At 51.9% G+C, this 23,635-nt stretch overlaps 1 protein-coding gene across 1 annotated transcript in view; it reads right to left on the bottom strand.

Moving 5' to 3' along the window:
• Positions 1-23,635, bottom strand: part of NOTCH1 (notch receptor 1) — an 85,605-nt gene that overhangs the window by 6,909 nt on the left and 55,061 nt on the right. Inside the window, exons 16-30 of the mRNA XM_063316205.1 lie at positions 22,107-22,226; positions 19,416-19,568; positions 18,672-18,900; positions 18,179-18,380; positions 17,226-17,379; positions 16,777-16,961; positions 16,404-16,536; positions 15,319-15,576; positions 13,345-13,457; positions 11,819-12,387; positions 10,054-10,479; positions 9,347-9,498; positions 4,132-4,348; positions 2,233-2,323; positions 927-1,086 (exon numbers count right to left, since the gene is read on the bottom strand). Of these exons, the coding sequence (XP_063172275.1) occupies positions 927-1,086; positions 2,233-2,323; positions 4,132-4,348; positions 9,347-9,498; positions 10,054-10,479; positions 11,819-12,387; positions 13,345-13,457; positions 15,319-15,576; positions 16,404-16,536; positions 16,777-16,961; positions 17,226-17,379; positions 18,179-18,380; positions 18,672-18,900; positions 19,416-19,568; positions 22,107-22,226 (3,162 nt within the window). The remainder of the gene's footprint in view (positions 1-926; positions 1,087-2,232; positions 2,324-4,131; positions 4,349-9,346; positions 9,499-10,053; positions 10,480-11,818; positions 12,388-13,344; positions 13,458-15,318; positions 15,577-16,403; positions 16,537-16,776; positions 16,962-17,225; positions 17,380-18,178; positions 18,381-18,671; positions 18,901-19,415; positions 19,569-22,106; positions 22,227-23,635) is intronic.

The raw sequence follows: 23,635 nt of genomic DNA, 5'->3' as shown, positions 1-23,635 counted from the left end.
AGCTGGGCTGAAGGAACACGCTTAACCCAGATTCGCCAACACAATGGCCACCTTCACCTATGGTGCTGCAGCCACACAAACCCTCCATGTTAGGGATGGATGCAATGTCTGCACTAAAACAAGGGCTGGGTTCCTCCCAGAGATCCATAACAACCCAATCTTAGCCTAGTCTAGTCCCTGGCATCTGTGAATGCCGCTGCAAGCAAAGACAAGAACAGGAAGGTTTCAAACATTCAAGATCTCTTTTGGTTCTGTCCATCACCAGTGTCTGGCATAACACCATCAGCGCTAAGGAACACTGACCTGGGGAGTTCAGGAACCAAAACTGAGTGGGGCTCCATGCTCTGGTGTACAACCCTGAGAGGAGCTATTTTGTGAAGCAACTAACTCCAACATCCAGGTCGCTATCCTTCACACAACCAAGGCTGCTTCTTGGAGACCCCAATTAACTTTCTCCCTCATGTCTCTGCACTGCGGACCCCTATTTTTTTCTGTTTGCCTAAATCTGCAGATTAGGCCTCATAATACCGGCCAGTCTTAAATGTTCTTGCAATGGAGATAAAAGAAACAGCCCCCAAGCGTGACATGCAGCACCCTTATAGGAATACGCAAATCATGCCTTGGTTTTGCACTGGGCTGCTCCGCTCTTTATCTATTACTGTGATGTAGGTGGTCGCCCACTCACCGTGCAACAAAAAACTAAAAACAGCAAATAAGAAACAATTAAAGCATACTACGCCGAAGACAGTTCACATAATTAAAATGGGCTCCTGGCCTAGGTCTTTGAGGCCTTTTGAAAGACAGGCAGGGTCAAGGACATCTGGATCTCAGGGGGTGGGGGGATGATCTTTTCCAGAATCTAGGCTAGCACACTGGCTCTTGCAATGATTCACCATTCAATCTCGTGCTAAAGGTTTACTCCCTACCTGGCCCTCGTACGTTGACGTCCATGCAATCTGCGTCAATCTCCCCCTGCGGTGGTGTGGGGGCCATGGAGGAAATGCGCAGGTCGGCCGCATCCAGATGCTGTTGCGTCCACTGCCTGTGGTCAGTCTGGTCATCGGGCAGCATGACCTGTTCCTCTACCTGGGAAGAGAGCAAAGGAGAAGCTGCGTGAGGATCTGCTTGCCAGGGCTGCCTATATTCACGTTTCCAGCAAAGTGCTTGTTACAGAGAAAGGCCATCATGGATCTACATGTTTTGAGATCAGAAATTCAAACGTGTTATTTAGAAGTTGGTTTTGCACAATCAGGTTTCTTGACGTCTAGGGAAAAATGGGCAGGGCAGGAAATAGAGAAAGGAAGAATCATCGTAGGATCAAAGAGGTGATTTTTGGAAGTCTGAAATCCACACGTCAAGCTGCAGATGTCCAGAGAGCTTCTTGAAGTTTCTGCAAGCCAGCTGGAGCAACCTTTTTTTGTTCCTGTGAGCAAAAATTTTTAATTGGGCAACTAAGAACTTCACTGTTCAAAAAGCGCTTTCCAGATATTGAACGCGCTTCTCTCCAAGAGCAGGGCTTGTGCTATTTTCACGCCCTCGCTCCCAGAATGCCCTGGGGCCCGATGGCGCATCTCCTGCCTCTTAGCCACTCCTCTTTCTTTCCATGGAAAGTCACGAAGGAAGAAAGATGGAACAGACATGCATTTTGACTGCGCAGCTCTCCCCGTGAAAGCACTAACGTTTCCACTAACCCAAGTGACAGGCCTGTAAGGATACAAGATAACCCCGTACTGAAACCTGCCCTATTTCTCAGCATTTTCTTCTCAGGCCAAACCCCCTCAAAAAACAAGTGTGTGCTCCCACTTTATTCCTAGGGAGCTTGGGAATTCTGCTGGAATCTCTCTTGGTGGAGTTTTCGAGTCCCCTCACTCCCTCTACTGTTGCAGACTTGTTTCTCGTTGCATCCTTCCATCCCGAACCCACCCACCCACCCACCCTCCCGAGAAAGCCCCCAGAGGAGAACTCGCTTCCAATTGCTTCTGAAATGGGACACCAGGCCGGAGTCAGCCGGGGAGAGGACTGTACCCTGGAAGCGGGGACACCCAGCTCCGGCGTCACTGAAGACTTGCAAGATTATGCTTTGAGAGAAATTCCAAATTCAAATTCAAACTGAACTGGTTAAAAAGGAAAATCAAGAGGATTTTCTGGCCTGGCTAGAGCGAGGGCGCCATCTGCCCATGTCACCTCTGCACAACTGTCGGGCCAGAAGCAAAGGATCCCTCGCAATCTTACTCGAAATTTCTTGGTGTCGAGCGTCTCTTCGTCTCCCCACTCATTCTGGTTGTCGTCCATCAGGGTACCATTCGAAGCATTTTTCAGGGGTCTGGATGACGGTGGGTTAGGGGGAAGGGAGAAGGAAGAGGCATGGAAATTAGGCCCACATGGAAACAGTTAAGCGACAAGCTGCAGTTGCCGTCACCCGAACAAAGTGGAGTAATTAAAGATTAGGCAAACCAGATTAAGAGAAACCTTCCCATTATTCTAATATTTCACACTTCTATCCATGCTAAGGGTGCCCCCCTCAAAGCTTCCCTAGATTCAGTAATTTTGGAAACTTTCCACCGAAGGAAAGCTAAACAGCAAGGGACCGAAATGAAGACCCAGACTGTATGGCCTTCTTGAAACAAAGTGGTTCAAGCGATGCGCTTGTATATGATTTGTGCTATGCAATTTGTGCTATGTATTTATAGCACAAATTGTATGCGATTTGTGTTATAAACAATCGTGCTATTTGTGTAAACACTGAACGCTCCCTCCAGAGTTATGAGCTGGACAAAAAAAAAAAAACAGGTCTAAGTTTGGATCGTCTTGCCCAGGGGTTCTTCGACTGTTTGTGCTACTGACCCTTTGATAATCTTGTGAAACCACTGGATGTTTTCTCTCTCTTTTTAATCTCTTTTTTTAAAAACGTATTACCATTGGACCCTTTCTCAAGAAAATGTATTTAAATACATAACATAAAATACATAGACTGTCTTACAAAAGGAAGTCAGTAATGCTATTAAAAATAACAAATTATAGTAATATCTGGTGTCGTGAGCGCTGATGGCGAGCAGGAGGGGGCCCCTATCCAGGGGGGAAAACGCATGCGCAGTACTGAGGAATTAAGCAGCCATTCAAAGAGACACAGAACAGACCCGCCTTGACTTTTGGGGTCTATCTGTCTGGGTTTTCCCACGCTTCTTCAGTTTGTTAGGATTTTCTGTCTTATGTAGCAGTAATAAACACTAGAGACCTGTTCCTCGTCTCAGCGTGATTCCTGACTGTTAGGACATCGGGGCTTCTTGATGAATCCATTAAATCCACAAGAAGACAATAAATACATTTAAAAGAGAGATAAGCTAAAATGAAGCATTTTTGGATTCTAGACGCCATAAAATATAACCAATCATTCTTGAACAAAAAGCTGAATTCCACTTAAAGGTTAGTAAAATAAAGCTGAAATTTCTGTGCCCGTCCAAGTTCACAGACCCCTGAAATTTATCCACAATGCCCACTGAGAGAGCAGGCCCTCAAAGGATGGCAGGAATAAATGCTCCTGCTGCTTCCAACAGGTGCCCTCTGCCCGTGGGGTGGAAACAGCCAAGAAGGCAGCCCTGGTGCTCTGCCCTACAGTTTGCCCTCTGTGGGGCAGCAAACCAGCCCTTTCCAAAGTCACAGGAACGTTACTTTGCCTCCACTTTCCCTAGACTGAAAAAGGAAGCCAAAATCCAAAACTGTCTGCTAGACACGAGGTGGTAAAATAATGTAAACAACTGTCCCAGCAGCGTCTCTTTCGCTCAATGGAAGGCAGAGCTGGCGTGCTGTAAACATTAAAAGTGCCCAGAAAGTTGGGTTCCTATGACACACTAAACCACCATGGCTGTGCTCACTTCACATGCTTTTCCCAAACAAATACATCCCATTCTGGCTCGACCCAGACAAGGGTTAAGATTCCAGACAAGGGTTGGATTCCCACAACATGCTGCCCCACAATGCTATTTCAGCACGGTGCATGAACCAGGCTTTCTGGGTCAAGAGAGCGAGCAACACTCTACGATAACCCAAGAGATAAAAAGAACTGGTCCAGATGCCAGTCGGCACCCGGACCTCTGCCTGGGGATCCCTGCGAGGGGAAGGGGGGTTACTTACTTCAGCCCTACGGAATCCTCCCCCAGCGGCTCCCGGCGTTTCTTCTTGCTGGACTCAGTCACTTTGAACCCTTCAGGGAACCAGAGCTGCCCATGTTCCCTCCGCCGCTTGCGACTTGCCAAGACACCGACACCGATGCAGAGGAAGAGGAAGAGACACGGAACCACCACATACATAGGATACCACTGGCTGCTCCTCGGAGAATCGGTGGTTTCACCTGCAACGCAAAGGCCAAGAGTGCCTGGGTCAGACTTAGGGAAGGTGCACCACTGGCCAGAGGGAAGGGGAAACTGGAGACCAAGGAGGTCTGGGCAGCCCCACCAGCTCCCTCCGTTCCCCCTTCCCCAACTCCTCTGGAGGAGGAGGAGGAGGAGGAGGAGACGAACAAGAAGGTCATTTTCTACGTGCTTCATCAGCACTGCAAACTCTCCGCCGGTCCCGCCGCCACTGCTGCTGCTGCGCTGGGGAAGAAAGCTTTCTTTCCTTTCAGGGAAAAAGGATTAGCCCATTTCAAATCATTGGATCCACATTGAGCTGTTAAGTCAAAAGGATTGAGGGGGATTTGAAAGGCGCCAACTTCAACTCTTCACATGTCACTGATCGATTTGGGCTTGCTTCCCCTCCCTCTTCCCTTTCTAGCAATAATTATTTTGAAATAAACTCTGGAGGAGAGGCAAAACTTAAGAGATAGATTTCTACCCGCCCCCGCCCCCACAAACAGCGAGGGAATGTGACTTTCCTTTTAAAAGGCATTCAGTTAATTGGTTAAGGTCCTGTTTGCTGCAAACGTCAGAGATTTTACCCCTTGCGTTTTACAGCTTTTGGCCGCACCGTTTAGAACAGACTTTTTACACGCTTGTATGCTGTACATTAAGCACACGGTGCACATATATGTATTTGGGGCCTTTGCTGTATCTATGCATCTTTTGACTCTACGCTGTGTCTGGTAGAATTAGCCCCAAGCTATAAAATCCATTATTAGCCTAATCACATTCTGTAAGATTAGAATCCAAGCAAGTTTTGTTACTGGAAATCTGGTGGGAAACCCCAAATTACTCTGTGTTAATGCAAGGGTGGATATTTTACAGGGACCAGGTCTGATGATTGGCTGATATAAATAATGGCCTGTGCATCTCTGCTCCACCTTTTTTAAAATTTATATTTTAAAGACGCCCACGGTGCTTGTTACCTGTGGCGCGTTCCGGCCCTCTGTGCTCGAACCTGGGCCCTGGACAGCAGGCTCGTGGTTGTCCTGACTTTCAGCTGCTGCTCTGTAACGCCAGGTCAATAAACAAGGCCCCCCTCATATGTGACTTGATCACAGAAGAGGGGGCAGACCTGGCGTGTATCACCAAGACCTGGCTGGGCGTGGGAGGAGGTATTGCTCTTTCGGAGATATGCCCGGCTGGGTTTCGAGTGGCATTAGCTGCGACCTCAGGGCAGGGGAGGAGGGGTGGCTGTTGTCACCTGAGAATCCCTAGTGGCTGTCAGGGGCGCTGCTTCACAGGTAGCTGGTTGTGAGACCGTTTCTCAAATTGGGTTCCTGAGAACAGTTGGGAGTGTTGCTGCTGTACCAGCCTCCCTGCTGCGTGGCAACCTCCCTGCCTGAGCTGCTTGAGGCCGTCTCAGGGTTGGTGGTGGAGTTCCCCAGGCTTATGGTCTTGGGGGACTTCAACCTACCTACTCGGATGCGGCTGAGGAGTTCATGGCTACCATGGCAGCCATGGGCCTGTTTCAGATCATTCGGGACCCAACTCGAGACAGTGGCCTCACTCTGGACTTGGTTTTCTTGTTGGAGCAGTGGCAATGTGACCTGAGGGGAGAGGTAGATCTGTCCCCACTGTCATGGTCAGACCATGCCCTGGTGGCCCTGAGATTCTTTTGTGCTGCCCCCCTCTGCAGGGAGGCCGGACCCATTGGATTGGTCCGCCCCCGGCGACCGATGGACCCGGCTGGGTTTCAGAGGGAGCTGGGGGTTATACCCGAGTCTCTCCTGCACGGTCCAGCGAAGGCCCTGGCTGCTGCCTGGAATAGGGAGGCGGCCGGAGCCTTGGACAGGATCACGCCTGTGCGGCCTCTCTTGCCCACCCAAACCCGGCACTCCCCGTGGTTTACAGAGGAGCCGAGGGTTTTGAGGAGGGTGAAGAGACGCCTAGAGCGCCGCTGGATGAAGACGAAGACCGAACCCGACCGCACACAAGCTAGAGCTGCGATTAAGGCCTACCTTGTGGCGGCAAGAGCGGCGAAGCTTTAGTACTTCTTCACTCTTATTGCATCCGCAGATTGCCGCCCGGCGGTGCCCTGTTTAAGATTACCCGATCCCTTTTAGGGGAAGGGGAGTCAGACTTCCATCTACAGGGCTGTATGGAGGAATTTTCGGGGCACCTGCAGGATAAAATCGCTTGGATCCGGACCGAGTTAGACTCCAAGCGTGAGATAGAGTCGGAGGAGATACCCAGGAAATGTACTTACCAGGTTATCTGGGACCAGTTCGATCCTGTTGAACCCAAGGAAGTGGACAGGATCCTTTGGACTATAAATGCTACCACGTGCCAATTAGACCCATGCCCCTCCTGGCTGGTGAAAGCAGCACGGGAGGTGACATGTGGCTGGGTCCAGGCGATGGTAAACACATTCTTGAGAGAGGGGGTGTTCCCAGCAGCCTTTAAAGAAGCGCTGGTGCGCTCCCTCCTCAAGAAACCATCGCTGGACCCTACTATACTGGACAATTTTCGCCCAGTCTCCCACCTCCCCTTTTTAGGGAAGGTGGTTGAGAAGGTGGTAGTGTTGCAACTCCAGAGGATTCTGGATGAAACAGATTATCTAGACCCCTTTCAGTCAGGTTTCAGGCCCGGTTATGGGATGGAAATGGCATTGGTTGCACTTATGGATGACCTCTGGAGGGAGCGAGATGGAGGCAGTGCATCCATCCTTGCTCTTCTTGACCTCTCAGTGGCTTTTGATACCATTGACCATAGTATCTGTCATGTTCACCGTTTCAATGTGCATTGTACATCGTAACGTTTCACATGCCAAGGCGCTGACGCGCGTTTCTGGTTGGGAGGGACCTGCTGTGGGACCTTGTACCAAGCCCTCCATCTGTGTTCATTTCGATGGAATGTGTTTGGGTTATCTTCTCTCTTCAAGGTCTTTTCCCGCTGATCAGCAGAACTCGTTAGGAGCACCTGGGATTGTGAATTTGAGACGATTGTACGGGGGGGGGACTTCATTTGTATTGGGGGGGTTTAGTTTGATTTTGGCGCGCTTTCATCATTCTCAGCTTTCTTTGTACTTGCATACTATTCTCAAATAAACCAGATATTATTAAGCTCCTGCTTGTGAGTCTGAGAGTGTTTTAGAATAGGCACCATCACAGTATCTTTCTGGACTGACTTAGGGAGTTGGGGGTGGGTGGCGTGGTTCTGTGCTGGTTCCCCTCCTTCCTCCAGGGTCGGTCCCAGTTGGTGTCGATAGGGAGCGAGAGATCGAGCCCACGGCCCCTCCTTTGTGGGGTGCCGCAGGGTTGGGTACTCTCTCCGCTCCTTTTTAACATCGACATGAAACCACTGGGCGAGATCATCCATCACTATGGGGTGAAGTATCATCAATGTGCAGATGATACCCAATTGTACATCTCCATCCTGGGTGAAGCAAGTGATGCTGTGGCCACCCTCTCCGAGTGCCTGGGGGCTGCGGGGGCCTGGATGGGGGACAACAGGCTTTAACTGAACCCTGGTAAGACCGAGTGGCTGTGGGTTAATGGCTCCTCGATTTCTGGGAAATTGTCATCTTTAGTTCTGGATGGGGTTGCACTGCCCCAGACAGACCCGGTGTGTAACTTGGGGGTCCTCCTGGACTCACGGCTCCTGCTCGAAGAGGAGGGCCTTTGCGCAACTTCATGTTGTGAACCAGTTACGCCCCTTCCTGGAGCGAGAGTCCCTTCGAATGGTCACTCATGCCCTGGTTATCTCCCATATAGACTACTGCAGTGCGGTCTACATGGGGCTACCCTTGAAGAGTATCCGGAAGCTACAGCTGGTGCAAAATGCAGCTGCGTGGGCGATCTTGGGTTTCCCAAGATCAGCACACGTCGCTCCTTTGCTCCGCGAGCTGCACTGGGTGCCAGTCTGCTTCCGGGTCCAATGCAAGGTGTTGGTTATCACCTTTAAAGCCCTGCATGGCACGGGTCCAGGCTACCTAAGGGACCGTCTCCTCCCCATCACATCAGCCCGTCCCACCCGGTCGTGTAGAGGGGGCATGCTACGGACCCCGTCTGCAAGAGAATTCCATCTGGCGGGGTCCAGGAGGCGGGCCTTCTCTGCAATAGCACTCGCCCTTTGGAATATCCTTCCCCCGGAAGTGAGGTTAGTCCCCTCCCTCCTGGACTTTAGGAAACAGCTAAAGACCTGGTTCTGTAATTATGCCTGGGGCGGGAGGGAGAGTAGCCATTCCTGGGGATGGTTAGTTTCTTAGAAGGACCCAGCTCTGCCTGCAAATCATAAAGAACTTTTAACCATCGAGGTTTTTATTATATTTATTGTATTTGTATTGTAGGGTTTTATAGTTTTATATTTTTATCTATCTTTTATTGTAAACCACCCAGAGTCCCTTTCGGGATAAATTTGATTAATAAATAAATAATAAATAAAATAAATATTCTCTCATTTTTAAAATTTTTATTAGCTTCTCCGTGGCCATGACCAGGTATAAAAAATGCTGGTCTAATAAACAAGTATCGTACTGCTCTTGCAGCAGCTGCCTAAGGTCAGTCTCTTTTCAAATCCATGAGGACTAGGGACTTGCCTTCCCAGGTTTCAGGCAAATGAGAGCAAATAAAGGAATAACAACATCACGCCCAAGTCAGGACCTGTTCTGGCATTAATGTATTAAAACGAGTGTGTTCTGTTGTGGGGCCCAAACCTGACTGTAAGCTCAAGATGCTGCCCTACACACAAATGCTTCACTTGGGGTCAGGTTCCAGAATGTGGAGGGTTACAGAGGCAGGGGAACCAACTGGCAGTGGACATTTATTCTCCCATGCAGTGAACCTGGAGCACATCTATCCAACATCCGTTCATGAAGGTCCCAGCAACTTGGCATCGGTTGAAACCAAGCTGGAAGCGAGATGCCCTACGTCCAGGTGCTAAATGGGTTTTCCAACCCCTGGGATCCCCTGGTGAGTCCCCAGAGGGGGATCATAAACAGGCCTACTTACTCTTCACGGCTTTGATCTCGTAGGGAAGAATGTCCAAGTTTCCACTTGAGGCCAAGGCTCCCAGGAATGCTGCCACATCGGTGGCACTCTGGAAGCACTGAGAAGAGGACTGGATGCACTGGCGGTTGTCAATCTCCAGGTGAACAATTGACCTGCAGGTTTTGGGAAAGAAAACATACAGAAATCAGCAACGGTGCTCCAACTGGAAGGCGACAAGAGACTCTCACGCTGCTTTCTACCATCTCCATCCATCTACGCAGGACTTACTGACATCTCCATCAGTCCCAGGGCTGATTAAAACTATTCCCAGTTGTACCCTGGCTCAGCTGTAGCCACATTGCACATCGTGCTGGGTGGCCACTTACCAAGCAAAGCTCAGCACAGGCCTTTGGGCTATCCTCCTTGAATATTCTATCTCGAACATTCTCAGAATATTCTCTCTGGCCCAGTATTTCTCAACCTTGGCCACTTTAAGATGTGTGGATTTCAACTCCCAGATTTCCCCAGCCAGCATTTCTCAAAAACCCTGCTCTGGTCACTTGGACACAGTGTCTATTCACCCCAGCTGATCAGGCCTAGGTTTGGTCTCCTGAACGCCACCAACATCACCCCATCATCCTGCTGCAGCTTTCGGCCTTGCCCTGAGTGGCCTCTTGCCCACAATCCTGCCTGAGCCACCTCGGTTCACTTCTGGCTGTGGTGCTTACCCACAGATGTCCACCTGGTCCAGCTCTCTCTTTGGCCTCCCACTGACCCTCGAGTAGAGGGCTGCCTTCACCCCAAACACAACTTCAGACACCTCTGGCCAGCTGTCCGTGGACCTCTTGAGCCGGTGCTTTTTCAGTTCTTCTGGATTCCCAAAATAAGGGAAGATCATGTATTCGCCCTTGGTGTCCTTCTTGAAGACCACGTTGGTGTGCAGGACGCGGCTGAGTTCCCGCAGGAAGTTAAGGGAGTTGTTCCTCAGGACCTCAGGGCTGGTCAGCACCACCACCACCAGGGTCCCCTCCGCAAGCTTCTCGGGCACGTTGTTGGCACAGTCGAGGCCGTCCCATTCGCATTCCGCGCTGTTGCACCCCTGGTCACAGTTGCCGTCGGAATAGTGATCCTTGCAGTACTGGTCGTAGAGAGGGCTGCCGAGATGGAGAGAGAAACAAGTGAGGCCGACGGGACCCCCCAAGGCCACAGATCGCCTGGACACACAGGAGGCCAGCTGCTGGTGCTCCCAAGCACGCCACCCAAACTCATCTTTGGGGGCCCAGAAGAGGGGCCCCATTTCAACATTCACACCCAAGGCAAGGGGGAGTGGGACAGTTCAACAGAAAGGGGGCCGAACATCAAAAAAGCTTGAAAAGTTCCAACGAAAGGACACAAAGAGGTTAAAAAATGGCGGTTGGCGGCACCTTCCTCATCCCTTCGCTTCATGGAACTGACCTCTCGCAAAGCTGAGAGTCAGTCTCTGTCAGCCCTCCGAGGTAGACCAGGCTAGGAAACCAAAGTTGAGCAGGCTAACGGCACTTTTATTGCAAGGATATAGCAACAGAGCTTTGCAAGCCTGAATGTCTTTCCCCCTCCCCTCCCTTTGTCTTCCTGAGAACTAGGGGGGTCTTGTCCGAGACGCTCCCTCGTTCTCACAAAGGCCCAGGTTCGGTTCTTCCTTCAGCTGCAGAAGCTCCTGAGCGTCAGCCGCACCAGGTACGCCAGACCTTGAAATCAACTCCACCGGAAGGCTAAAGCAGCTTTTACTGGGATTGGCTCCAATAACAGCCCTGCATCTTCCAGACTGTGCTGGGCCTCCTCCCCCTTCTCATCCTCATGTAAATTAGGGGGCTTCCAAATGTTATTCTGGTTTCTCAGGACTTAAAAAATGCTTCGGCTCCTTCGGCTAGTAATGGTTCTTGCACATCTCCATCAAGGTCCTCTTCCTGAATCTCTACCTGAGGGACTTTGGGCCAGTCCCCCCCACTCAGCCCAGGAACCAGGCTGGCCCAGTGGGGAAGGTGTTGGACTAGGAGCGAGAAGACCTGGGTTCTAGTCCCCGTTCGGCCATCGAAACTCCTGGGGGGTCCTTGAGCAGTCTTTCTCTCTCAGCCCAGGAGCCCGTGTGGGGTGGTGGTGAAGGCGCTGGACTCGGGGCAGGCAGACCCGCACGCTAGCCCTCCCTCAGGCACGGAAGCCAGCTGGCAGACCGTAGGCCAGGCACCCCCTCAGCCCTGCCACAAGCCTGCCGACAGACCAAGCCCCGCTTGCCTCATGTCCCGATCGCTGTGCTGCAAGGACTGGGCGAGCGCAGGGGAAAATGATGCTCGGGGACATATGCTCAGAGCGGTAGCAGGGAGCATCTCAATGGGCATTCCTACCTTTTTCTCCCCCCAGCCTTGTTGAAAAGAAAATAAAGCGAGCCCCCTTGAACCGCCTAAGCCTGGCGAAGCGGAAGAAAGGCACGCGACGCTTTTGCACCCTGGACCTTACTTGCACTGCAGCTCGATCTTCTGGCAGTCGAAGCCGTCGTACAGGCAGCCACTGGTGTTGCACTGGACGTCGCACTTGCCGTCGTTGAAGTAGTTCCAGCACTGCAGGGCCTGGGTGCAGTTCTTCCAGGGGTCGTTGAAGTTGAGCGAGCAGTCCCCGCCGTCCCACCCGCAGGCGTGGTTGTTGCACTTGAAGTCGCAGATCTTGTTGCCCGCGAGGCTGGGGCAGCCCGGGATTTCGCACTGCTCCTCCAGGAGGGGAGGGGTGATGTCCTGGCCGGGGCCCCCCGGGAACTCAAAGTCTAGGATGTGGCAGTTGAGGCCGTTGAAGTTGACGGGACAGACGCACCGGTAGTGGGGCGGCTCCTTGGTGAACTGGCACGTGCCCCCGTTGTAGCAGGGGCCGGAGTGGCATGGGCTGTGGGAGGGAAACTGGCACTCGGGGCCCGTGAAGCCTGGTGCGCACAGGCACCTGGACTGCTTGGCGGTGGAGACACAGGTCCCGCCGTTCAGGCACCGCAGCATCCCACAGCTGCGCAAGTCGTTTTCACACGAGGCGCCATCCAAGCCCTGAGAGGGGAAGAAGCACAGGATCCTGCAACTGGAAGGACCCTGAGATGGGGGGTCCAGCACCCCGGACGGGGGGCTATCCAGTCCCTGCAAGAACACATCCAGCAAAGGGGGGATATGCCGCCCGCTGGGTCGCTGGGCCCACTGTCAAGTTACTCTTAGCTTTGTCCTAAGCGCCTTCCTAGGCTTTCCACACACGGTTCCATGTTCTCCACTCTGGAACAAGAGGACTTCCTTTCGTATTCCTGAGCCTCCTCTTCCAGTGACCTGATGGTTCCAGACTCCTCAGTTTCTCTTCTCAGACCTTTCTCCTAATCCCGTCCAGTCCCCGTCCCCTTGTTTCCCTTCTCTAACCCGGTCCTCTGAATCCTCGGAGAGGCCAGAACGGGACAGAGGACTCAAGGCGGGGTCTGATCAAGCAGAATAAAGGGCAGTCCTTTGGAAACAGCCCTTCCACAGATCCAGCCTAAAATGGCAAGAGCCCACACGGGGGTCAGAAGATGCCTCTCCCACCCACCCACCCTCCAGCTCCTGTTCTGGTCAGCTGCTGGGCACCAGGAACCTTGCAGGCTGCCTAGAGAAGCAGCTGGATTTCCCCCAGACATGATGACAAAGCATTGCTCATTTTATTGAACCTGTGTTCATACAACACATTTCACCTGCTTCCTGGATTAATTAATTTCTGTGTCTGCACCATACATGGAATCTTAAACTCCCAAGTGGGGTGAGGTGGTACCCTCACACACCCTCCAAAAGGCTGGCCCAGCTTGGCACATTTGGGGCAAACACAGCCACTAAGTCCTTAAAGAACCCAGTTCAACCCATTCTGCAAACTCAGCCATTCCATCTTGACCAAGATTGGGGCGGGGGGCTGGGAAGCTGGTGCTTCACCATCCTGCTTGAACCACCACACTTCTAGGAGCCCCCCTGCCCTTTGACCAAAAGCAGACCACGTACCGGAGGACACCTGCAGATGTAGCCGCGCTGGGTGTTGCTGGCAATGGCACAGGTTCCCCCATTCCGGCAGGGTCTATTTTGGCAGCTGTTGACTACCGTTTCACAGTGCCGTCCTGGAAGGAGACAAGAACGCAGGGCTTCAGGTGGAGCTCGGACCGAGTAAGGCTTCTAAGCTTTGTCCTCTGCAGTTCGGGATGAAGGATATGCCTTGCCTTAGCTTCTTTGACACACCTGCTTGGAAACCTTCTATGGAGATGGGTCACTGCTTTGTATGAGTTGTAATGACAGTTTATTGCACTCAGTGGCCAGTAAATAAAAGCTTACACATTTACTGTGTCTCTTGCTTTAAGTTAAAATCAATGTAACACTCGGTAGTGGAACTAAAATATAAACCAGGGTTTCTCAACCAGGGTTCCATGACGCCTTAGGGTTCCCTGGGAGGTCACAATTTATTTGAAAAACGATTTCAAATTCGGGCAGCTTCACATTAATGAGGTAAGCTTCATTCTTTATTTTTAGTTTAAGAACACGGTTAGCGCATCTATACAGTCCTACCCATGAAACGAATATAATAATTTTGTAACCTCTGGCCTATCTTTGAGCCTGAATGTGCAGAGGTTCCCCGAGGCCTGGAAAATATTTCAAGGGTTCCTCCAGGCTCAAAAGGTTGAGAAAGGCTGCTATAAACAATGGCATGCCAGGATAGCAACAGATCAAAACTTGGCAACTTTTTAAGCTCCCTGTACTGAGTGATTCAAAGATAGGAAATATTAATTCCTCTGTCCCTCCTTGCATTTTAACAAAGGAAAATGTTATGGGTACATCTTAAAAATCATTACAGGAAGAGTATTTCCAGCCATCCCCACCCCCAGATGCAACTTCTCCACGGACAAGTGCATTTAAAATTAGGGAGTTACTGTACTTTCCTTCCAATTGTGTCAAAGGGAAGACTCTTCCGTAGTTTGTGAAGGAGGTCAAACCAATTGCAGACTGGAATAGGGTGTCTTTAGGTTCTCCCCAATGAAGAACTGGCGGGAGCTTTGGATTTTCCAAAATTCAGCGCCAACTCCCCCTCATTTTAGCACAGCCATTTCAAAGCCCCAAGAAATCAGCCTCAGAGCGGATCAGCCACACCAAGCAAATCGCTACCTATTTTTTTTCTCCAAGACGACTTACAGTAAGCCTGTGGAATCATCCTTGTGAAGCCCCCAGATAAAAATACTAATTTGACCCCCTCGGACCACACACAAGCGCAGCACCTCTCTGCGTTCATGAAAGCAGCACCCCTTTTTTCGGTTTCCACGGCAGCCTAAAACAAAGCTGCCGTTCAAGAGCTGCACTAAAGGCGCCTCGTTCTTTACAGGCTCCCACCGAAACCCGAAAAGAGGCGAGGCTGCTTCGACGTGCAGCGGAGAGGAGCTGCACTTGCACTTGGTCCGGAGGGGCTCCTGCCTAGCCAGTTGCACAGGGTGCCTCCCAAGGGCAAAGGGGGGTTACGAGAGGCAACCAGAATGCCCCAGATGGACGACTTCACTCTCTCCCTAACCAGCCTCACAGGGCTGTGGCTCTGGGAAAAATAGAGGGAACATCCTGGACCAAAGGTGGGCCAGAAATCAGGAAGGAAAGACGGAAAGAAGGAAGGAAGGAAGGAAGGAAGGAAGGAAGGAAGGAAGGAAGGAAGGAAGGAAGGAAGGAAGGAAAAATAGCAAAAGGAAGGAAGGAAGGAAGGAAGGAAGGAGAGAGAGAGAGATAGCGGAAGGAAGGGAGGGAGGGACAGATGTGGCCAGTTTTAAAAGTAGTTAACTTGAGGGCTGTTTGCTTTTTGGGAATCCCAGCAGGCGGCCCTTAAGATACCAGCCTGGGAGGGAGGATGTTGCCCTCCTGCCCGTGCCTCCAACTGGCCACTGCAGGACCCACAGAGGGGCCTTTGGTCCGACTCCACTTCCGGCTCCCAAGACCCCCCTGGGCACTCACCGGCGTAACCCGGGCGGCATTCACACTTGTAATCGTTGACTCGCTGCACGCAGTTCTGGGTCCCCCGCAGGTCGCAGGGGTTCGAGAGGCACTCATTGACGTCCCCCTCGCAGCGCTCCCCGACGAAGCCCGGCAGGCAGACGCAGCTGTAGCCCCCCACCTTGTCGACGCACCTCCCTTTGTTGAAGCACTTGGGGGCCAGGGTCTTGGGGTCCGTGGGGGGGCTGCAGTCATCGATGTTGATCTCGCAGTGCACGCCTGGGGAGGCAGGGGGCAGTTGGTTCACTGAGCTGGGCAGTGCCCACCCCGTTTATTCATGCATCGCAAGGCCTGCAGGCCACCCCTGAAAGCCCCATCTCAGCCTCCATCTTTCGGAAGAGCACAGGGACAGCCTACCCACTGTGAGCGGCTCATTATCCATGCTGCCGTTTGAGCTCAAGCTGGCCCAGCAATTTTCAGTGGCCATAGAGAAACGGATTCCCATTGCCTTCTTCCGGGATGCTTTTTCAATTCCTAAGTCCCTGGGATTTCCTGGTAGTCTCCCATTCGAATACAAGTTAGGTCCAACCCTGCTTATCTTTTGATACCAGCTATGGTCGGTCAGCCAGGTGCTGCTCTATATTGTTCCATTTTATCCCAGGCTAAAATCTCACCAGTCCTGTAAAATGTGTTACCTCCGCGATATTTATGGGTTATTGGAACCCCACAGATGGGAAGCAAAGGAACGTATGTGACCACGCTCTTGCCACCAGAGGGAGACAGACATCACCTCTCTGACCCCCAGCTCGCCTCCTTCCGTTCCAGCCCCACCTTCCAATCTGCAAAAAGCCCAACGCTGCAACCCAGAGGCATGATCCGAAGCGAGTTGCTTTCTGGTTCCCAGAAGGGGCCAGGGTTTCCACAGGGCCAGGGTCAAAAGAGTTGAGATGGCAACCACAACCATGTGACCGGAGCCCCTCCCCTTTAGGCCTGACCTTTTTGATCCTACTCCTGTGGACACTGTTTAGAGCCAAGCTGAGCATGGTGCTGGATCTCTGCTTGGTGGCCCATCCCCACCCCCTGCCCGGCCAGCTTGGTTCTTTTACCTTGAGTTCCTCGGGGGCAAGAGCACTTGTAGGTGTTGAGCAGATCGATGCAAGTTCCTCCATTCTGGCAGGGGTGGGAAAGGCACTCCTTTATCTCCTCTGAGCAGTTCTGGCCGTGGTAGCCTGCCACGCACTACAAAGGGACAACGCAGCCTCCTCTGAGCTGGGCAAGAGAGCCAGGCTGGCCTGCCAGGGGTCCTCTGCCTCCGGACATTCACTGGGAAACGACGAAAGGGCCCTGTGCCCCGGCAAAGGCACCCTCCCAACCTGGCGCCGAGTTATGGACCGAAATCCTGCCTTCCTGAAAGTGGCCCCTGATCCCCTGCACCCACGGAAGCCCACCAGCCGCATCCTTTCTGGGTGGGAAGCCTACCTCGCAGGAATAGCCTCCCAGATAGTCCGTGCAAGTTGCCCCGTTCTGGCAAGGGTTTGGGGAGCACTCGTCCACTTGCTCCTCGCAGTAGCTGCCCGTGTACCCAGGCTGGCAGTGGCAGAAGTGGGTGTTGCCCCTGTCCATGCAGAGCCCGGAGTTCCTGCACAAGCGGGCGATGTCGAGGCCTGCAAGGGCCATGGAGGGAGGCCGTCAGACACACGTGGCAGGCCGGGACGGGCCAGAAAGGGGCATGCCGAGGGCACAGCTCCTCCCTCCAGCCCCTTGCCACCCTCGCCCAACAGTCAGGACAGGAAGATTCTCATCCGACAGACTTCAAGGCAGGTCCTGGGATGGACAGTGCTCCTCCTGGATGGAGACTGAGGATCCCGGAAGGAGGTCCCCGTCCTCCGGCATGGAGGCCAGAAAGCCGAGTGGGAAGGCGGACTCACCTTGCCGCTGCGCAGCCACCTCGCAAGAGACGTTCGGTATGTCGCAGTACAGACCAGTCCAGCCGCTTGGGCACTCGCAGCGGTAGAGGTTGTCGACCTGCCAGCACGTCCCTCTGTTTTTGCAGGGAGAGGAGTCACACCAGCGCACCAGGTTCTGCAGAGAAGAGGGGAAGAGGATGACGCGGGCAAGGGGACGGAGCAGGGTGTCCCCCGGATGCGGAGCCGAGAGAAGCCTTGGAGAGCGGCCCCAGCAAAGGACAGCGTCCAAGTGACGCTGTGCAGAATTGGTAGCCCCAATTCAGTGGTTTGCACACAAGTCTGATCCATCACTGCCACATTCTGCAATGCTCAAAAGCCTTTGAAGAGGTGGGGCTTCCCTCTGGAGGCACATCTCAGTTTATCCATTTATTAGGCAAGTGGGACATTTGTCCCGGAATGCCAGCTTTGCAGGAGTTCTTGGCTGCCTCTGGTGAAATAACTGATGGGTAGCAAAACACCAACAGGTAAAGTACAGTCTCACTCCTCAGCATTCCCAAGGGACAGACAAACCCAGCCAAAAATGCAGAATGGTGAACAGCCTCGCTGCTGTTCAGAATGTTTGCAAGCACTTCCCTGCCTCTTTCCTTCCACATCAGCCTTGATCCCTAAGCCATGTTCTTCCCCACCAGTGCCTGACATTACAGGTAGTCCTTGTTTAGCGAGACTGCCTCATTTAGGGATTGTTCACAGTTACGATGGTAGTGAAAAAAAACTTTATGTCCAGTGCTTGCATTTATAATCTTTGCAGGTCTGCAAAGCAAAGGAAAGCTGAAGTAAGATCGGTTTGTAACCGCTTTGCTTAATGACCAACTTGCTGGTCCCAACTGTGGTCACTAAACGAGGACTGCCTGTATGTCCTTGAAAATCTGGAGAGAACATCCCATCAGGAGCACTGGGTTGGAATAACAACTTACCTGGCAATTAAGCCCCGTGTACCCCTGTGGGCAGGTGCATTTGTAAGTCCCGTAGCTGTCCTGGCACGTTCCGCCATTCAAGCAGGGCCTGGAGTCACACTCGTTGATGTCGTGCTCACAGTAAATGCCGGTGAAGCCGGGTGGGCAGACACAAGTAAAGGTGTTGATGCCATCCACACAGGTCGCCCCATTGAAGCAGGAGCTGAGCGACAGGAGGAAGAGAGAAAGTCACCCACCCCTGGCCTTGCTTTACGCCTTGCATAAGCAGAGATGCCGGACCTTAAATGAAATGTGTAGACCAGGTAAGATGAGGCCCATTTCAGTCTGTCTGCCACATCCTAGATCAGTGTTTTTCCAACTTGGCTACTCTAAGATGGGTGGACTTCAACTCCCAGAATTCCCCAGCCAGTCATGGTGGCCGGAGACTTCTGGGAGTTGAACTCCACCCATCTTAGCGGCCAAGTGGGAAAAACACTGTCATAGATGAACCTACCTCTCCGTGCAGTCTGGAGTGTTGTGTTCACAATGGATCCCGCTGAAGCCAGATGGGCAGGTACAAGTGTAGCTGTTAACGCAGTCTGTGCAGTTGGCTCCGTTCTTACAGGGGTTGCTGGCGCACTCATCGACGTCCTCCTGACATTCCGGGCCCTGGAAACCCGCCAGGCAGTTGCAGGAGAAGGCGTTGACGCTGTCGGAGCAGGAGCCCCCATTGTGGCAGGGATCTGGGGGGAGAGAAGGCAGGCTGGTATTGCATTCACAGCCCCAGGGAGAGGGAAGGGGCTCTTGGGGGCCCTCTCCTGCTCAGTGCAGAGGCTTCCCTGTCAGATGGCTGTCTATGCCCTGCTTCAAAAGACCTCAGAAAGTGATCCCCACACCTCCGGGCTCCCTGGTTCCAGCACGCCTGAAATTCAAATCCATGACGCCGTGTCTCTGGAATAACTGAGCAAGGGACGGCCTGGACTTTGCAAAGGCAGGAAGCCCTTTTCTCCCGCAACGTCCCCAACAGCAGGCTTTCCCAAGCAGGGGATCTGCAGAGACGTCCCTACTTTGCTGGCCGAGGAGTCCCCTGCGTGGCCCGGATGACAAGGGTGCAGCCGGGGGAGGCGGGCCCCTCAAGCTTTGAAAGGCACCAGATCTGCTGCCCAGGATGTGCCCCAAGAGCTCAGTTAATACGTGGGCCCTACTCGGCCAGGGGTCCAATCCGGAGTTCCTTCCCTGGGCTAGCTTGGATTCTTACTGGGCTGGCAGTCATCGAGGTCAGTTCCACAGCTGTCCCCTGTGAAACCAGGCCTGCACACGCAGCGGTAGCTGCCGTTGGTGTTCTGGCATGTGGCGCCGTTGCGACAGGGGCTCTTCACACACTCGTTGATGTCGATCTCACAAGTTTGCCCTGAGAAGCGAATGGGGAGGATGGTTGAAAACGCATTGCTTTACTCGTTGTAGCGCTACGGTCCCTCGGTGACCACCGCTCCCTGAGGGGTGGATGCGCACGATTTTTGTCATGTTATTTATCTATGTAGAAAACCTCTCCTTTCCAGGACTTACGTCCAACGCAGATTACCAGAGTAAAAATTCCACAGAATGACACTAAATAAATTAATAAAGAGCTGGAAGTTCAGCAGTAAAAGCCAGCAATATATACTTGTGGGGACTGAAAACACAACAAGGGAAGAACTCAGTGTTAAAACTATGGAAAGACAGCAAAGAAGCAGTACAAAATAATACACTTCGAAGGCAAAAACCAGAATGAACAAGGTGGCTTTCAGACAGTGGGGAAAAGCTCTCCAAAAGGCAGTCTATTCCTCTGGACAAGCTTAAAGATTGTGCAGTCAGGGCCCCATGCTAATTGTTACAACGGTTTGGTAGTTTTAATTCTAGAGGGTTTATCGGAAACAAAATCATCAAAATGATTTGCCCTTTATGGTTTTGTACCCACTGAGGTGCAGTCAAGCTGCTCAGCCTAATAAATTAATTAAACAAACTTCCACGGCGTTACTCCTTTTCTCCTAAGATCCTCTTTGTGCATTTGCCCTTGGCTGACTAATTATTAATTTAATTCTGATAATCAATAAAGATAAAATAGTTTGGCCTGAATACACATGTATGTTCTTCTATATGGGAGTTACAGAAGTTGCAGTGAAGCCTCAATTCAACGGACCCCCATAACTTTGGGTTTATTTATTTATTTTCTATCCCACCTTTGTTATTTTTGTAAATAACTCAAGGCGGTGAACATACCTAATGCTCCTTCCTCCTCCTATTTTCCCCACAACAGCAACCCTGTGAGGTGGGTTGGGCTGAGAGAGAAGGACTGGCCTAAGGTCATCCAGCCAGCATTCATGCCTAAGGCGGGACTAGAACTCACAGACTCCTGAGTTCTTGCCCAGCACCTTCACCACTAGACCAAACTGGCTCACTTCTGTCCAGACATTGCCCTGAAGTCCATCATAAATGAAGAGGTAGAAGGCAGTGAAACCTGCATTAACTTCGTAATTATCTGGGGTGATTTATGCCAACTGCATTGTGACAAAATGACAGAAACAGATACCAATGATGTCATTTGCCTGCACCCTGGCATCACTGGTATCACCATGCCGCTGTGTCATGCGAATTACATCGAATGCCACAATGATATACTTTCATCTTTTACAGACATTCAGGAGTATAGGTAGTCCTCACTTAATGACCACAATTGGGACTGGAATTTCAGTTGCTAAATGAAACAGTCATTAAGCGAATCCAACCCAATTTTACAACTGTAAGTTGTTTTTTCCAGCACCATTCTAAGTCCAAACTGTCACTAAAGGAATGGTTGTTAAGCAAGGACTACCTGTAATGATCCATTTCAAAGAGGGCTGGATGAGAGAACAGAAGCAGCCTCTCAATAGGGCCCGCCCCTCCTGGATGTTGGCAGGGGGTGGAGATCAAAGCCGTCTTGGCATCTTGGAGGGCAGTAACAGCGCCCTGGATTTCCAGGGGTCAAGTAAGAAGACTGGCAGGCTAAATTCTGCACTCCGTCCCCAACCTCTGCTCTAAATCCTGCTTCCAACCTTAACCAGAATTTGCCCATCTACAAAGAAGCAAATATAAAAATAGCTCTTGATTAAGTGGTGGAGTTTACAGCCTTGAGACAGAGGTCACCTACGGAGCTAATTGAAGTAGGATTATGGAGCAGAGGTAGCTGCTGTTCCTGTTTGCACATCCCAGGTAGGATCCCTTAAACACCCAAGTGGCTCTTTTCTCCATGTTTGAGAACTTCTGGATGGTCACCATGGGACCATGATCCAGCAGAGCTCTTCTGATGTTCTTAATTAGCCCATTAATTAAGACTAATTAGGACTGAGAAATGGTTAATTAAGCATCAGCTAATGGTTTAGACTTGCAGTTTACATGCAAACTGGAAAAAAAATGAAAGAAGCGCAGCAGAGGGAGATACCCAAGTATTGTCTTGGGGACCCAAAGGCCCTTCCACACATACTGTAAAAATCATTGAACAGTCACTGTGAGGATCCATCTGGAAAGAAAACGCCATGCTTTATTGGAAGCATCTACAACTACGATCATTTAACCCCATTAATTAGCTCAAAGGCAGAAGCCTTCCAGTTGGGTGGACGCCAATGCCCAGAATTCCCTGGGTGGTGTGGCCACCCGTGAGAATCCTGGGAGCTGAGGTCCGCCCACCTGCAGATGCGATGCAGAAGGCTGTGCTGGAGCAAAGCCAAAATCCGGTCTATAAAAAATACTTTGCTCTTTATAGGTTTGTGCCCACCGAGGTGCAGTCAAGCTGCTCACCCTCCGGGACGTCACCCCCTTTCCTCCAAGAGCTCCCTCGCGCATTTGCCCTTGGCTGACTGAAGTCTCCCAGGTTAAGCAGGCATCAGAAACCCCACCAAGGGGGTGCCAGAAACCCACGAGCGCCCCCCGGTACCTTGCCACCCCGGAAGGCAGGTGCACAAGAACCTCTCGTAGTCCTCTGACTCTCTGCACTTGCCGCCATTCTTGCAGGGGCCGTCCGCGCAGGGCGCCAGCACGTCCCGGCACGTGGGACCTACGGTTGGAAAGAAAACTCGGGTTGGCTGCAGCCTCGTTGCCTGCCTGACGTGGTGCGGAGGCCCTTTCCTTTTCATCCCGCTACCCGAGAAGCCTTTGGCTGGATCTGGGGCATGAGCGTGTGCAGCTGAGATGTTTCCTCCCCATCTTTTGAGGAGAGGCGGCAGGGCTGGCCGGCATTCCCACAGGTTTCACAATGGTCCTTGGGCTACGAATAGCACAGGGCCATCCCCCACATCCCTCTAAGGGCAGCTGGGCTGCTCTGGAGCTTCTCCAAGATATTTTCTCCTTGGGGAAGGAATTCACCCATGCAAGGGGACATTTGGGGAACGGGACTTGTCCAAACACCACGCTCAAACCTCACCTGTTTGGTGCTTGGTTACCCTGACCTGAACCAGAGAGGAGGAAAAAAGCATGTTTTCTTTGAAAGCCCTCTTATCCAGTCTTCTCTTCCTGTTTACTAACACCCTCCTTCCCTCCATAGCATGGCCTTCCTCGTCAGCCAGTTGCATCCGGCGGCCTTTCTCCGTTTTCCAGGACCTTCTACTTGCTCACCCCCCCTGCCCCCAAAATCTCCTGGATTGTTTCCCCAGCAACCAGCAAAGGCAGGAAAGTCATGACTTCCCCCAATTGTGCAAAGGTTGCCATTTTGTGCAGCAAGAGGAAGCAGGAAACAGGCAGAGAGGCAGAAACGCCTACCCTGCAAAAATGCCGGCCTCCTGCGCTGGCGATGCGACGCACGTTTTTCCAAAAGGGACGCCAACGGGGCGACGTTTGCAAAAACAGAAAAACGGCCCCTGCCTGAAAGGACCACGCCATGGCAGGAGATGTTTGCACCCGTGAAAATCTGAGGTGGGGCAAGTGAGAAAACTGTGCATGAGGGAAAGAAGCAAATCTTGTTTGGCAAACCTCATGATTTTCCTTCCGAACTTTTGGAGGGACTAAAACAACTGAGCTACTCAGCCCTTGTTTTCACATCTTAAATCTTTCCGATCACGCCTCGTTATCAGGGAAGAGTGGATGGCGTGCTGTCTGACGCAGAGAGCAAAGGAACGGCTGGGGGGACGCATATTCGGGGAAGGGCTCCTCAGAGAAGCAAACGAAACCCCGCTCGAGTGCGGACAAAGGCTGGTGTGACACTTCCCCCGGAGGTCCCTCAGCTGGAAGTGGTTGCTTTGATCAGGGATGGGCAACATTTGGTGGCCAGGAGCACCGTCTTTGGAAGTGGAGACCAAGGAGGGACAGTGACAAGCAAGCAGGCTTTAGGTGAAAACCCAAAGGTCAATTCTCTCCATGTCACAGAAACGCAAGAGAAACCAGAAGTGCGTGACGCTTGTTCTCCCGGTCCTATCCCCAGCTATTCTAGGACAACATGGCCACATGTATCTCTGAGCGATGACTCTTACC

This window comes from Candoia aspera, chromosome 16, assembly GCF_035149785.1.
Source record: "Candoia aspera isolate rCanAsp1 chromosome 16, rCanAsp1.hap2, whole genome shotgun sequence".
Classification (NCBI taxonomy): Eukaryota; Metazoa; Chordata; class Lepidosauria; order Squamata; family Boidae; genus Candoia; species Candoia aspera.
Note: the sequence above shows the minus strand (reverse complement) of the source record. Positions and strands in the feature narration are given on the sequence as shown.